Genomic DNA, 15,100 nt, shown 5'->3' with positions numbered 1-15,100 from the left:
CTGTTTAACTGGGCAGTCCGTTATCTAGGTATACTTTTTACGCCGAGTTGTTTTCTCCGCTTCCTTAGTCGCTGATTTTGCCGTTACCGATTTCTTATCTGAATCGGGAATGCACTTATCAACTTAACATCAAGTCCAAAATGCAGTTTATTCTGAATAGTATGCTCTCACAATATTCAAGTATAGTTCATCAAAATGCTTTGTGCGATAGACATCATCCATTAAAAATCAGCGTGACTGTTCTTACATCCGTCAGGATTATATTTTAAGTCGCATTCGTATCTGATATCTCATCTTTTTTGTACAAACATGTAGGCATACAAGTTATAAGAAAAATAGTCTGTGAAAAATGCGTTTTAAAAACGCGAACAGCCCAATACACAGCGCGGAATGGTCTGCCCTCTCCCTGCTCACTTAGGATCCAGAACTCGGCGGTCTCGGCAAAGGCTCACTTAGGCGCCTCCAGACGCGGCTGTTTCATTGACTCGACTGACCTGACCAGGTCGAAGGCGGCCGGCTCCCTCCGGCAGCTGCACAGGCCCAGCGGTAGCGGGGCGTGTGGTCGGACCACGTGTGGTCACACCATGGGAACGTGGCCGGCAAGTGGGCGTGGTCACACCATGGGGGCGTGGCCGGGTGGTGGGCGGTACTGTTCCTTCTCCAGTAGTCCGGCCAGCCGCGTGGCGCAGCCGATAAACTCCTTGTAGAAGGTGCTCTGAAGGCCGGCAGACACCTGACTGGGGCGGCCGCATGCCGCGTAGCCCATGAAGTGCATCAGACCAAAGTCCTTACAGGTCACCCGACCGTCTCCGTCACAGTCCTGCGGGTAAAACACCAGGGCGTTCACATTTTACCAGAGGGTGCACATTCCATTCCGAAAGTGGATGCATTAGCTAGTGTCTGTTGCATTAAATAAGTGTCACCCCTACCAGCGACAAGGACGGCGCCCCATGTAGAGGTCCTGGTCCCCCTTGGTCCCCATTCTCGTCAATGACGAAATACCTATCACCGACTACGTTACCGCTGGACCCGTCCTTCGTTGGCAAGTGGTCCCGAATCGCAATGTTCACGTTGAGAACCACGTGACTGCCACATATGACCGTCTCGGCGTGGGTGGCATTGGCCGCCGCCACGCTGTAATACGACTCCCGAAGGTCTCGTGTAACACCAGGTGTGATATGTGATACTTGATGCCTCGACTAATATCCGGAACGCGTGCCCACCTGCACTGCTCTGGTTTGCGCAGTTGGACCTCACTACGCTCGCATGCATTGCTCCTTCTAATTACTCCAACTGCATTCGAGTGTTTCAGACTGTGTTTCCAGCCGCACGTACCCGACTGAAGCGCTGCATGTATGAAGAGACCGCCTCGCCGGCACACTCGACGTCCGAGGCACATTGGCGAAACCCTGGGGGCAGAGCGCTGGTCAACTGAGATGACTGTGCACAGGGCGCCGGCGCTGGAACATTACGATATTGTCCGCAGGGGCGTAGCCAAGGGGGGGCATAGGGGCCATGCCCCCCCCTGGAGCCCAAAAGGGCCCCCATCGCGGTGTCATAAGTACGGTAAGGGGCACATTATTTTGGCCCCCTCCAAAAAATAGTGGATGAAATCCGATGACTTTTTGGATTTTGAGGGGGTTTACCTTCGGCCCCTGTAAGTTTGGCCCCCTACTGGAGGAAATCCTGGCTACGCCCCTGATTGTCCGATCAGCGGCGCCTGCCTCATGAGCAACCGGATCAAGAAGTGGAGTTAACTTTTATATTGATGAACAGGTTGAATCGTGATAAAACACGACACCTGACGTGATAAAATATCGATAGTGGCATATCGGAACGATTGGCGAGCCGGGGACGGTGTAAGGTGTTACAGGGCCGTTAGCATCAGTTGAGCTAGTGCCGCTGGCTGTTCGCCGCTCACCGTGACCGGAGAAGGGCGCGGAGAGCCGCGGGTGGGCGTCCCGCCAGTACGGCTCGGACATGTAGAACGGGCCGCAGATATCGCCGCCGCCGTCCGGCAGGCAGCCCGTGCTGACGTCACAGCCGGTGGCGGCCGTACACAGACAGGAGAGGCAGTAGCGGTCCGGACCCAGACCGCCTGAAACATAGACAGCCGCACTGAGAATGGTGGCTACTGGCTAGTAACTTATATAGTAATACTGATGACACTAAAGCGTGCCGGTTCCAGTTATAACTACGATAGCCGTGTGGATCAGTACCGTTTTAACTTTATTCCCCCGGTTTTATTACGCTTGATGCATCATTCAGGCGGGCTCGAGAAGAGCAGAATGACTTTGAAGAGCAATATGTGTCACACAGCTATCCTCCTCCCGACTGTAATTCAGCAGAGCGGCGCAGCGCAGTCTAGCCGACCTGAGCACTCGCACGGAAACGTTACGCTAAGACGAGCCGGCGCTCACGAGAGACACGGGTCTCGGACGGCGGCGCTGACTGGAGGAAGCGGTGTGGGAGTGTCGCCGCCGCGGGGAGGCGGTGTGTAGGTTTATAATTGTCTCGGCGAGACGGCGTCATTGTGATGCGTCACCCCAAAATGGCGGTGCTTGTCGCTCGCCCACGGTGGGGAAAAAGGTGGGCCCCGCGAGACTGTGGCCCTCAGCCGCTCGTTGGCTTCCACGAAGACGTGTGGGCAGAAGCACAAGGTCATGAAGAGCAAACAGCCAAACAAGACCCATGAGGTGTTCCTCATTCGATAGTCGCCCGGTTGGTATTCATGATGCTATAAGTCTCGCTACCGTCACCAGACCTCACATGGGTATGACGCCCCATAAGAAAACATGAGAATTGAACCAAAAGATCATGACTCATGCTTTGATAGCGGAAGTAAAAAGCAAAACGAAAGTGTTGATGGTACATCGCGAACCCAGCTCTGCGGTATGAAGTACCCGGTCAAAAGCGACATTCCAAGAAATTGCTCCCTTTCCAACTGGAGTTGCAACACGTCACTTAACAGCAGGTGCGGTGTAGCCGTTTGCTCTGATTGCTGGGAAACCGCGTGCGGTCGGCCGCCTCGCCGGTCGCCGCTCGACGGCCCCGTCTCTGGAAAGTCCGAGGTCACCTACGGATACGGATGCGGACGGCAGAGCCGCCGCGGCCCGGATCTCACGTCACGGATACCTGGGGCGGAGAGGAGCAACACGTGCTGGAGGCCCCCAGGAATGAGCAGGCCTCTTTACATAGTGGTCAGACTAGGGACAAGCGATTGCTACCTACCATCGCTCTTCTCGGCACAATGGCACAGCCTTCGAATGGTGCAACTGAGGGAAATGCGATAGGTAGTATATACCTACAGTCTACACGTATACATGTACCGACATTACTGGAGCATTATTTAGAGCGCCAGCAAAGCGGCTTTAGGAACGAATAAACAAACACGAGTGCTCATTTGTCAAATGTCCACTATCCGGAGTCCCTCTCCACTGACCTGTGCCGGCGAGGTCGGCTCGGGCCGGGCCCAGCCAGACTGCAGTGATCAGCAGCAGCAGCGACGCCGACCGGAGCGGAGTCATCACGCCTCGCGGGCCGCCGGCACACTGACGCGGGACGCCCGGGCAGCCCACCGGCACCGGCCCGACAGGTGAGAGAGCGCCCCGCCTCGCCCACACCGCCCGCGCTGGACCGAGGCGAACCGGAGCCGTGGCGAGCATCGGTCGGCGACCGCTCGGTCCGGCCCGTCTGCGTCTGGGCGGCGGGCACCGATGATCTGCAACGTTTAAAAACTGGCCTGACTCATTTATAAATGTTTAGGACCTAAACATACACCCGGTGTATCCCAAGGTGTGCCTTCCGGGCTCCGGCTTCCATTCTTCTACTGGCCAAGAGTAAATGAACAAGTAGCACAACGAATACCTAAATATCAATAGAAACCTATCAGTTACGACGCTAAGTAGCACGTGTCACCGATCAATGGCGCTGATGTCTACCTCTATAGATGTCTACCTATTCCTTCTGCCTGTGACCTCTGTAGGTCTCCGACCAAGGTCTCGTCACCTTGGTGACGAGGTAACGAGGTTGAGACTCACCTCACGGTCAACTCACCTGAGGGCGTAGCGTAAGGGGTCGCTTTTCGAAATTTATTGGTAGGGCTCTTACAGCTTATTTCAGGCAACCAAACCCAAAGGATATCATATCCATGACTATTACATAGGGCATAGGGATAATGCTAAAATAAGATTCTCGATGAGGGTCATGAAATCGCTTACGATGGATCGGATAGCAGTACTTGTTTTTTATAGTCACCGTGCTTGTTTCCATCGGCCTTCGTTACTGAGCTGCAATGGCAACAATGTGGAGCTGACCTAAGGCCACTCAAATTACCTGAGGGCTGAGACCACCAATCATGATATTACAAATTCCTATTTAAATTGCGTACTGCAAATCGATCTACGCCTTTTACTTTCGATTGAAAAAGGAGTACCTCAATTCTAGGGTGATTACAGTATTGACAGTGAAATAGTGACATCTATGACCTCTTTGAATGTTTGCGAAAAGAACACATTCATTACGCAACAGGCTTTGGACCAATCAGCATCATGCACCAGCGGTTTGTGATTGGCTATTATTCCCTCACCTATCAATGCTGCTCATGAGCAGGTGTAATGATCAGAAAATGTCTGTGCTCCTTCATAACTGTCTATGTTTTTGCGGCGAGGCGTCTCCAATTTAGCAATTTACCGTTTACCAAGCATTTACAACCACTTACGCGGTATTATTAGCATTTAGTTCAATTTCTACAAGGGAGCTGTGTAAAAAAGGAACAAGGGAAGTCTGTGCACTAGTTGGAGCTGAAGGGTAAGCCTTTTACTATTGTCATTTGTCTAATGAAGAATTTGTATGGTAGGTAGTCAGAGTCAGTTGGGGAAACTACGAGGAGCCAAACAAAAATTGGATTAGCCAATCAGCGGCTGGAGTGGGCGGGGCGATGACCATATATGGTCATAAAATCAGACAACTTCATCTTTTCAATGAATTTTAGCATTCAAATGAAAAAATAAGGCATAAGAATGTTTTTTAACCACACAAGGCCTACACTCATCCGGTGCATAATTAACTGGCGGCTCTAAATCGCAGAGTTACAACGCAAGGTCAAACCATGATTGGCAAATATGGCCGATTGAAATAGACGCGCCAAAAAATGTAAGCAGTACCGTGGTTTAAAAATGTCATTATTTTTATTAGGTATTTTGTTTATGGTTTTTCTAATTGTAGTTAAGTTATTATTTTAGAATTAAATATTTTTGTTTATTGTAATTAAATTAAATCTTTAAACAGTTTTCTTTCATAAAACCAATCCATTTATTGAATGGCCAGCTGATTGTGATGCCTAGAACCTGCAGAAAAGCCGTTTTCCTATCGCCATTTTCGAGTCCATTCGCCGAATTTAATTAAATCACACTAATTCCTAGTGAAAAATGGAAGCCTTTTCTCTCCAATAAGTGGACGCGATACCGCAATTACTGGCTTGTTATACCGTTTTTTCACCCTTAGTAGCGGGGGCTGCATTTATGCCCATATATGGTCATCAAAAGTCCATTTATTGACCAATCCATTTTTTACATTCGCCTCGTAGTTTCCCCAACTGGAGTCTTGATCCAACATCAGCGATTATGAGTAGGTTTTATGTTTGAATTTAAGTCTGAATGGATGAATGGGTGGGTGGCCTTGGGCCCAGTTACCATGTTGAGCAGTGCTTGGCTGCTGTGAATGACATCACAGATGACGGACCCACCACCTGACCTTACCAGTATTGGTAAGGCAGACATTGCGCAAGCCGCCATCTTTAGGTACCCATGCCCAGTTCAAGGTGATAATTTCAATCAAAGGCATAAGGAGTTTCCAGGCTGCAAACTGGCTGCATCCTGATCCAAGTTATGAGACAATTCCTCATCTACTAGGCAACATGAGGATGGACCTTTGACGCACTAAGTAGTAAGTTTTGGTCAAAGTTATATTGGAAAATATCAAAACATAGTTAAGATGTGTGTGCCAGGCACATACATACAGATAATACAAAAAGACCATGGCTATGACAAATTAATTCAAGGCCCTTGCAGTACTCATATGATACTAAAAAAGGGCGCAAGTCAGTTGGCCAATGGCCAGGGCCCATCAGCTATTAAGATATAAACCTCTCAAAAGAGACAAGTGCTACTTCAGCAGAACAACTCTGTTACCCTTGACTTTTGTCCTTTGACATGTGGCACAGCCATGATGGTCATTGGAATGGTCACCCAGATTCATTGAGAGAAGCCAATCAATAAAGTGGCAGAGGAATAGGGCTACCCAATTAAAAAAGACTGCAGGCCAATCGGCCCCATGTTTGCTGAGCCATAAGCCTCTCTAAAGCATTACTGTCCGGGATGGGCCTCTCAAGCTCATATATTTCAGTTGTACTGAAAAAGACTCACTTGCTTGTAGCAAATCACTTTGGCCTGTATTTCAGCGGGCGATGGCGCTGGAGGCGGAGCTGTCGGCGGTGCTGCGCGCGCTGACGGCCGCCGCTAGCCAGTCGGCCGCCGAACTGAAGCCGGCCGAGGCGCAGCTCCGCCAGTGGGAGACGCAGCCGGGCTTCTACACGGTGCTGCTGCGACTGGCCGCCGACCAGAGCGTACCCGTCAACGTCCGGTGGATGGCCGTGCTCTACTTCAAGAACGGCGTGGACCTCTACTGGCGGAAAACAGCGCGGAACTGCATCCCGGAGACGGAGCGGCCCGAGATACGGACCAGGCTGCTCAACTGTCTGAATGAGCCGGTCAATCAGGTGGGTACGGCCGCGGAGGCGGTCAAGTCCGGCGCTAAAACACAGGAGTAGGGCAGCATGACCAACCTGAAGACATGAAGAGAACCAACATGAAGAGAATCGACCGGTCGTTGTCGTTGAGTCAGACATCAGCACGCTTTTCTATAGCTCAGATGGAATACGGATACTCGAAAAAACACCCAAAGAAGTGCAATAGTCGCAGAGGAATGCGGCGTGTCTTTCATGCAATTATTTACATTTCTCTCGCATCGTTATATTTTATAACCATTATGTAAGATTCTTTTATTTTATAGCCATTGCAATGTGTATGCATACTGTCGCCTACCTTCACATCTGTCCTAGGAGCGAGAGGTGCGCCTTCGGCAGCCGTCTCTGATCCCACGCCGTCCGTCCGCAGGTGGCGACTCAGGTTGCGGTGCTGATCGCTCGCGTGGCGCGGTTCGACTGCCCGCGCGAGTGGCCCGAGCTGCTGCCCAGTCTGGTGACGGCGGCGCGCGCCGACGAGCCGCTGCCCTCTCACCGCGCGCTGCTCACCCTCCATCACGTGGTGAAGACGCTCGCCTCCAAGCGTCTGACGGCCGACCGGCGCGTGTTCCAAGAGCTGACGTCGGCGCTGCTGCCGCCGCTGCTGGCCGCCTGGCAGCAGCTGCACGCTGCGGCGCTGGCGGCGCCGGCGGACGCGCGCCTGCACCTGGAGCGCGCCCGGCTGGCGCTGAAGACGCTCCGCCGGCTGACGGTGCACGGCTGCCGGCGGCCGCACGAGTCGGCCGACGCCCAGACGCTGCTCACGGCGCTGTTTGAGCGGTGTAGGCAGGCGCTGGAGCTGCGCCGAGCGCTGGCAGACGCCGGACAGTCGCCGACGCTGGCCGAAAAGTACGCCGTGCTGCACACCAAGGTGCTGGCCGACACCCTCGAGACGCACCCGATCTCGTTCGTGCCGCTGATCCAGCCGACGCTGGAGTTTTGCGCCGTGCACGTGTTCACTGAGCGCGGCGCCGGACTGCTCTTTGAGAGGTTCACCGTCGGCTGCCTGAACCTGATTAAAGCCATCCTCCTCTGTCACGAGTACCGGCCGCCCAAGGATGACGGCACGCCGCGCGAACCCGAGACGCTGGAGGCGCACCGCATCAAGATGGCGTTTTTCGGCAGCCAGCCTCTGGAGCAGATGTGCCGCCACCTGGTGACCGAGTTTTTCCCGCTGACTTCGGACGACCTGGCCGCCTGGGACGCCGACCCGGAGGGCTTTGTCGGCGAGGAGGGCGGCGAGGCGTGGCGCTTCTCGCTGCGGCCGTGCACGCAGTGTCTGTTCGTGGCGCTGTTCCGCCAGTTCCAGGCGCAGCTGGCGCCCGTGTTGCTCGACATGCTGCGCCGCACGCTGGCCACGCCGCCGTCGCCGGAGCTGGCGCAGGCGCTGGCGCGCGAGGCCGTCTACAGCGCGGTGGGAATGGCCGCCTGGGATCTGTACGACGAGGTGGACTTTGACGGCTGGCTGCAGTCGGGTCTGCTGCAGGAGCTGACCATCCGCGAGCCCAACTACCGCGTGGTGCGGCGCCGCGTCATCTGGCTCATCGGCCGCTGGGTGGGCGTCAAACTGTCGGCCAGCCTCCGGCCGCAGGTCTACAGGTGCGTAAACAGAGACAATCAGACCATCAGAAGGGAAACGCCCTTCTGATGGTGACTTATCGTATGCTGTTTTGAGGATGGTGCATAAACATAATGTTAGCCGTAACTCAGGTTTTACTATGATATGATCATATTTTAGAATGACCGAATTATCAAGTGAACCGGAAGGTACAAAATACAGGGAAATTTCAGGCTTTCGTTAAAAATGCTCATACTTGATAACGTATCTGTCTCTTGACGCATTGTAATAGCTACGCAATTTTTAATTACCCTAGCATCAGCACGACAGCTCCGTAATCCATACTGACCAGTGACTACCGTTCGGTATGACCCCTGACCTGCGCGGTGACCTGCGGTATGAGCGCCGACTGACCTGCGCGCTGACCTGGGCAGTGCGGTGACGGAGCTGCTGCAGCACGAGGAAGACCTGGTGGTGCGCCTGGCCGCCGCGCAGACCCTCAAGGACGCCGTGGACGACTTCGAGTTCTGTCCGGAGACGTTTATGCCGTTCCTACCGGTCTGTTTTGGACAGCTGTTCCGGCTGCTTCAGGAGGCGCACGAGTGCGACACCAAAATGCAGGTGGGCGGAGGTAGCGGCTGTCTGATCCTATGGCTGACTGCTGGTTTCCGTCGACCCAGTTGATCACACACTGCCCGACCCTCTAGCGGCCTGTCCGCCCCTCTTCGATGATGCTGCTGCTGCTGCTGATGATGATGATGATTGTGTAATTTCAGGGCGTCCGACCTTCAGAGGTCATCGGCGCCCACCGCCTCCCTTCGCTGTCATTCTTGTTCCCTCGTCTCCTTCACTCTTTGACCCGTGCCGATCCATCTGCCGCTCGTCCCTCTAACTCACTACACTCTGTCCCCTCTGACCATACGCCCCCTGACCCACCCCTGCTCCCTCCCCTCTAACCCAGCCCCTCCTCTATCTCTCTGCCCCAGGTACTAAACGTGCTCTCGTTTGTGATCGACCGACTGGACTCGGGGATCCGGCCGTACTGTGACGAGCTCATCTCGTACCTGCCCTCGCTGTGGAACGACTCGGCGGCTCACAACATGCTGCGCGTGGTCATCCTCTCGACGCTGATCCATCTGGTGCAGGTGAGGCGGTCAGTGGCGGTACAGCTCGGATGCTGGAGGCTCGAGTCTCGCTGGGACTGCGTGTCTAAAGCGGGATCCACGGACGGCGCTCCAGATGGGCTCTGCTCTGAGGTGTGCCGCTGCGTCCCCTCAGCTGTTCTCAGCGGGGAGTTTAACATTTCAATTCCTGGAATGCAGCTATCGATTGTGACGCAACCAAATATTGCACAGTCTATACAATCGATTGCTAGGGGATATATTGGTTGGTATTCTCATTGGGCTGTGCCGCAATTAATTTATTCATAACAACATTGACACTCATCATACACGGCCAGAGGCACTGTCATTTATGCAATGTTATGGGCCGCTGTAATATCGGCGAAGCAGAATGGGTTTTTTCATGCCCCCGTAATACGTCTGCGGCGCGTTATTGGTCCCGGGTGGAGCACATTTGCGTCAGACTGGGCGTCGCTCAGACATGATTGGACGCGACTGGAATTGATATTGACCACGCCGGAGGCTATTTCTAGCAATCGCAAATGTCTACGGGTAGTCACCAGTGTTTTTTGGAATATCGTCACAACTCAAATAGGGGTACCATGACCCATTTCAGTTTCATTAGCATCATTAGGGACTTATTGACCAACCTGATACAGGCTTTACGGTATGATTCGAAGGTCGCCATTTGCTTTGCGGTTTTTGGCTGAGTCAATACAAATTCATTAGACATGGCTGGTGGAAACGGTGTGTTTAACCCGTGAAACACGCAAAGCTGTGTATTCGTGTGAAATTAACCCGCGCCCCACTGGGGTCTGCGTATAACACGCCCTACTGGGGGGGGGGGGGGGCTATTCATAGCCCCCCCCCCTCCTAACTCCGAAACTACTGGGCCGATCGTCAAAATTCAAACGGCGTCTGATAGCCCCGGAAAAACTGTCGAGAGAAACCTAATTTCATTGACCTCGATGTCACCGATGACGTCACAGGTCAGGTCAAAGTAAAAATTATTAGCATTTTGGCTTCTTCACGTTTTGGGCTCTGGCCGCCGTCTTACAAGTCAGATCAGGCTCATTTTTGGTTCACACACTCGTGAACAGATGCTCTAGATACTCTGAGGGTACCAAACTTGTACTTTGATTTTCAGGTCAAGGTCAGGTCATCACAGGTCACGAAAATATTATATCATCCGTCGGTCACGTGACACATGTTTATGGTCCATTTAGGCCAAACATTTCGAATTTGACGTCGTTTGTGTCATTCGAGGTCATTTTGAGTCAAATTTAGCTTAGGTCAGGTCACTTTCAGGTCAAAAAGATCAAATTTTTAAGTTAAAATTTTTCAACAAAAAAGGTGTCTATTGGATGCAGTTTGAGCTCAGGAACACGATGTTGCTATTTATATTGGCGTACGATGTCAAATTCGTGCTGAAAAATTGATTTGAAAAATTAATAATTGTTAATTTTTTTTTGCAATAATGCGTATAACTTGGCCATTTTTGAAGATATTTAGCTAAAACTTGCTAGAGTTAGTCATAATAATGCGTTCTATCACATATATTCCGTTTTTTTTTTTTGAAAAGTCAAAATGTTTTGAAAAAATGTAAAAATATAAATTTTGAATTTTATTATATAAAATTTTCGAAATTTTCAAAATTTCGAAAATCCGCGATAGCAGTTTGATAGCGCAGTCTATTCTGAGTCCTCTCATGCAAAGAAATTGGATCTAGCTTAAAAACTGAGCTCTTGGGAGCGATTGCCGTGGTTCAATGTTTTGCGTCGAAATCGGCCGAACATGACGTCACTCTGACGTCATTTCCGGCCGACCTATGGTAGGTACGAAGTTCAAATTTTGCCACAAGGTGTCAAACTGATGCAGCCGAAGGTACTGAAAGTTTGACGTCGATACGTCAAGTGGTTTGGAAGTTATTGCAGAAAAACAGGAGGGGGCTATAAATAGCCCCCCCCCCCAGTGGGGCGCGGGTTAATGCATGTTTGAGCGTCGGAGGACAGATTTTGGGGCGCGAAATGTCGAACGTGACTTCTGCTCGTTTGTGTGGCAGGGGGCCTGGTGCGGTGAAACTCTCTCCCCTACCGCTCTGTCTGGCGATATATTGTATGGTCCGCTATGTGGTCCCCAGCAACGCTTCGTTAGGTGGTCGCTATATGGTCCCCTGTGTTTACCACCGCTCGCTCTGCGCCCCCCAGGGTCTGGGTCCGGACAGTGTCCGTCTGTACGGCCTGCTGACGCCGGTGATCGCTCTCAGTACCGACCTCACCTCGGACGCGCACGTCTACCTGATGGAGGACGGGCTAGCGCTGTGGCAGGCCGCTGTCGAGAACGCTCCGCAGATGCACCCCGACTTTATAGAGGTGGGTGGCCGGTCCGGCCAAGCTGCTGGTAATGTCTGCCACATCGCGGAGAGGGACGCGCGCCCACTGGTCAGCTGCAGCTGTCACATCGTCAGTCCGCTGTGAGCAATTGGGAATGGCCGTAGTAACCACGTGACCGTGGTAGGTGGATGTGGAGTGGACCGATTTTTGATCACTTCTTGTGAGTCGGTGTTGTAAAAGGATGCTTACGAAGTTCCTACGGTCGAACTTCTCGCACGTAGGTCAACTCAAAATGTCGAGTGTATCACTCCTCTCTGACGCCACATGCTGTCTCTCTCCTTCCAGCTGTACGGTCAGCTGCTGCCGCTGTTCGAGCTCGGCACGGAGACCCTGCAGACGGCGTTCGGTATCAGTCAGGCGTACCTGCTGCTGTCGCCGGAGCCGTTCCTGGCGCGGCACGGCGCCGCGCTGGCCGCTGCCTGCCGCTCGCTGCTGCCAGAGATGAAGCCGGAGGGGGAGGTGATGGTGCTGAGACTGGTGGAGAGCGCACTGCGCGCCGCACCGGAGACCGGTAAGGAGGCAGAGAGGAGTGCTGGGGAATACGCTGACGGATGTGTCCTGTGGTACTTTGGAGAAACTTTCACCTCCTCGCACCCTGTATGCCGACCGTCTCTTTTTATCTCACGCATAACAGCATTAACCTAAATGAAAATTGCCTTTGTAAACTAAGCGACCTTTAAATTTTGAACAATTTGGCATGCCGTAAGGATTCCATATATCATCGAACGAGAGAAGCCATTCCTCACATCGTCAACCAGCTCCCTTTAGTTTATGCCTTCCTTCTGTTCGCCATGTTAAAAGTATCGCCTTTGTGTTTTCACGACTTTCAGCTGTACTGCGGTGGTGTTGCCCACATTATCACGTTCACTGCACCATGTACAGTCTGTCTTAAAAGTATCGCGCAAAGTGACGGTGGATCCATCAAGCCTGACTGATGAAGGACTGCTAAATTTGAGTCACCGAAGCAATGGACATCCTCGTCCCTTCCCCAGGTCAATTGGTTCGGTGACTTTCAAATTATAGCAGGCCCTGCCTCGGTCAGGCTTGATGGATCCACCGTCACTTTGCGCGGTACTTTTAAGACAGACTGTACATCAGTACTGACGTCTCCCCCCTCCTCCGTCAGCGGTCCGCCTGTTCTCGCCGCTGCTGCCGTTCACCGTGGAGGCGGTGCACGCCGGCCAGGCGTTCCCCATGGTCATGTCGATGCACCTCAGCCTGCTGGCGCGCCTGCTGCTCGTGGCGCCGACCGTGCTCTCCCAGCTGCTGGCTGCAGAGGCCGCCGAGCGGTCATGTACGGAGGCGGACGTCTTCAACAGGTGGGTCCGATTAGGGAGGACAGCAGACAGTGTACACTGTGGGGACCCTGTGTCACCCCAGCCGACAGGGGGGCTTCAGGGAAAGGTAAGGAGGGAATAAGTGCAGGCCGCAGGGTCTCGGGCTTAGACATAATTCTCAGCAGACAGAAAGTTTCGCATGGGATAGAGGGCCTGAAATGAAAGCATCACGAGGGGAAGAGTGCAGGAATGCTTGGGGATGTCCTATGAAAAGAGTGGCCTGTCCTGCGACCTGAGCTGCCGGGTGGCGATGTGCCCTGACATAACCTAACTGTAGCCGATGTGCCCCGTCTCAGACTGCTGGAGGTGTGGCTGGACAAGATGGCGCTGGTAACGCCCGTGGAGCGGCGGAAGCTGCTGGCGCTGGCGCTGTGCTCGCTGCTGCCGGCCGGCTCTGCGCCCGTCACCCAGCACTTCAACCCGCTGCTGCTGAACGTGGTGGAGACGCTGCACGACGTGGCGCGGCCCGACGACGGCGCCGACTCACTGGTGGTCAGCGGGCCTGAGCAGCTGGCTGACGACGCCGAGCCAGAGTACGAGACGGCGCACGACGCGCGGCGGCGCGCGCTGACGGCGACAGATCCCGTCCACCGACAGGTATGGTACACGGAACTATCCACCGACCCTGTAACAAAGACCCGTCCGCAGACAGGTATGGTACACCTGTCCACCGACCCCGTCCACAGACAGGTACGGTACGGTCCACCGACCCCGTCTATTGACAGGTCAATTGTCGACATTCGGGCTACCTAAATATGATTTACGGCAACCGGGTCCTATGTCGCTCAACGTCGATTCTTCGCGTTGCGTACTGCATATTTGATCAGCTGGTGTCCCATTAGTTTTGCCGCCTACGGTAATCGCGTGTTTTTGTCCCATCGCTTCTCCATTTATCATCCCCGAATATCTAAAAAGTACAGATACCTCATGTCTACAGCACCTGGAATCATGGACCTCCGTTGGTTCATTACATATGACTCGAAGAATTTTGTTCACATCCTGTGCGTCGCCTCCAGGCACTTCCTTAGCGTAGCGTGCTGTGGGTCAGGACTGGCACCGTTTGTTGACATTGTCGACGCGTTGGTGTCGAGGAGCGGGGACATTGCGGAGGAGCGGGGGAGGCCACGAGTGCGGTCGGTCATTTGTTAGTCAATATGGTCATTCATTGGTATGCGTTCATCGTTGATGTGGTGGTCTAGGGGGGGGGGGGGGAGGGAAGGGGGAAGGTAGTGTGGTCGGTCGTCGATGTAATGGTGTGAGGGGATGCAGTCTGCTTGGTAGGGTAGTCTGTCGATGGTCTGTTGGTTTTTCCCGTCCACCAACCAGCGGTGTTCCCACTGTCTGGTAGGCTGGTCTGTCGGGAGTGTGCGATCTGTCGGTGGTGTGTGGGTGTTAACCATCCACTAACCGCCCGTCCCCACTACGTCTAGTCGCTGAAAGAGTTGCTTTGTTGTGTGTGCGAGTGCTCCCTCCACTAACCCCCGCTGTCTCTCCCCCATTCCGTTCCCAGTCGCTGAAGGAGGTGCTGCAGGCGCGGCTGTCCGAGCTCCTCGCCTCAGTCGGGGAGCGCCGCTACCAGGAGCTGGTAGCAGAGGTAGATGTGGAGACGGCTCAGCAGCTGAGACAGTACGTGTCGCTGTGATCGGACGGTGGCGCCGCGGGGGTACCGGGCCGGCCGGCAGTGATCGGCGTGTGACGCGCACGGCCGACTTCTCAGTTAAGGGGCGGGGCATCGCCAGGGGGGAGATTTTGTTACGGAAATGAATGTGGAATGCAATATAATCTAACGCACTATGTGATTTGTGGTCATACTGTGCTGGGGCATTGAACACCAAACCAATCAAGCAACTTCGATACGCAAAAGTCGCGGGACGACGCGCGTACTCGCC

At 53.5% G+C, this 15,100-nt stretch overlaps 2 protein-coding genes across 5 annotated transcripts; one reads left to right on the top strand and one right to left on the bottom strand.

Moving 5' to 3' along the window:
- Nucleotides 1-234: 234 nt before the first annotated feature.
- LOC122377589 lies at nt 235-4,462 on the bottom strand. Of its 2 annotated transcripts, none has more exons than XM_043357798.1 (5): nt 4,057-4,462; nt 3,443-3,721; nt 1,922-2,098; nt 1,336-1,409; nt 235-820 (listed from the first exon to the last, which is right to left on the bottom strand). In XM_043357798.1, exons 2-5 carry the CDS (start codon nt 3,663-3,665, stop codon nt 614-616), a joined length of 681 nt encoding a protein of 226 aa, XP_043213733.1. In that variant the 5' UTR covers nt 3,666-3,721; nt 4,057-4,462; the 3' UTR covers nt 235-613. The 2 variants fall into 2 exon arrangements, with proteins under 2 accessions (XP_043213733.1, XP_043213734.1); XM_043357799.1 differs by lacking the exon at nt 4,057-4,462 and adding an exon at nt 3,958-3,995.
- Nucleotide 4,463: 1 nt separating this feature from the next.
- On the top strand, nt 4,464-15,010 carry LOC122377584 (importin-11-like). Of its 3 annotated transcripts, XM_043357785.1 has the most exons (11): nt 4,671-4,809; nt 5,763-5,946; nt 6,461-6,778; nt 7,176-8,401; nt 8,795-8,981; nt 9,347-9,505; nt 11,689-11,853; nt 12,160-12,385; nt 13,001-13,193; nt 13,508-13,808; nt 14,722-15,010. In XM_043357785.1, the coding sequence occupies exons 3-11, from the start codon at nt 6,467-6,469 to the stop codon at nt 14,851-14,853; spliced, it is 2,901 nt and encodes a 966-aa protein (XP_043213720.1). In that variant the 5' UTR covers nt 4,671-4,809; nt 5,763-5,946; nt 6,461-6,466; the 3' UTR covers nt 14,854-15,010. The 3 variants fall into 3 exon arrangements, with proteins under 3 accessions (XP_043213718.1, XP_043213719.1, XP_043213720.1); XM_043357783.1 differs by lacking the exons at nt 4,671-4,809; nt 5,763-5,946 and adding an exon at nt 4,464-4,561; XM_043357784.1 differs by lacking the exon at nt 5,763-5,946 and having other exon boundaries at nt 4,645-4,809.
- Nucleotides 15,011-15,100: the final 90 nt, after the last annotated feature.

This window comes from Amphibalanus amphitrite, unplaced genomic scaffold, assembly GCF_019059575.1.
Source record: "Amphibalanus amphitrite isolate SeventyFive unplaced genomic scaffold, NRLGWU_Aamphi_draft 000047F_arrow, whole genome shotgun sequence".
NCBI classification, from domain to species: Eukaryota; Metazoa; Arthropoda; class Thecostraca; order Balanomorpha; family Balanidae; genus Amphibalanus; species Amphibalanus amphitrite.
The sequence above is the reverse complement of the archived record's forward strand: the minus strand, read 5'-3'. Positions and strand labels throughout refer to the sequence as shown.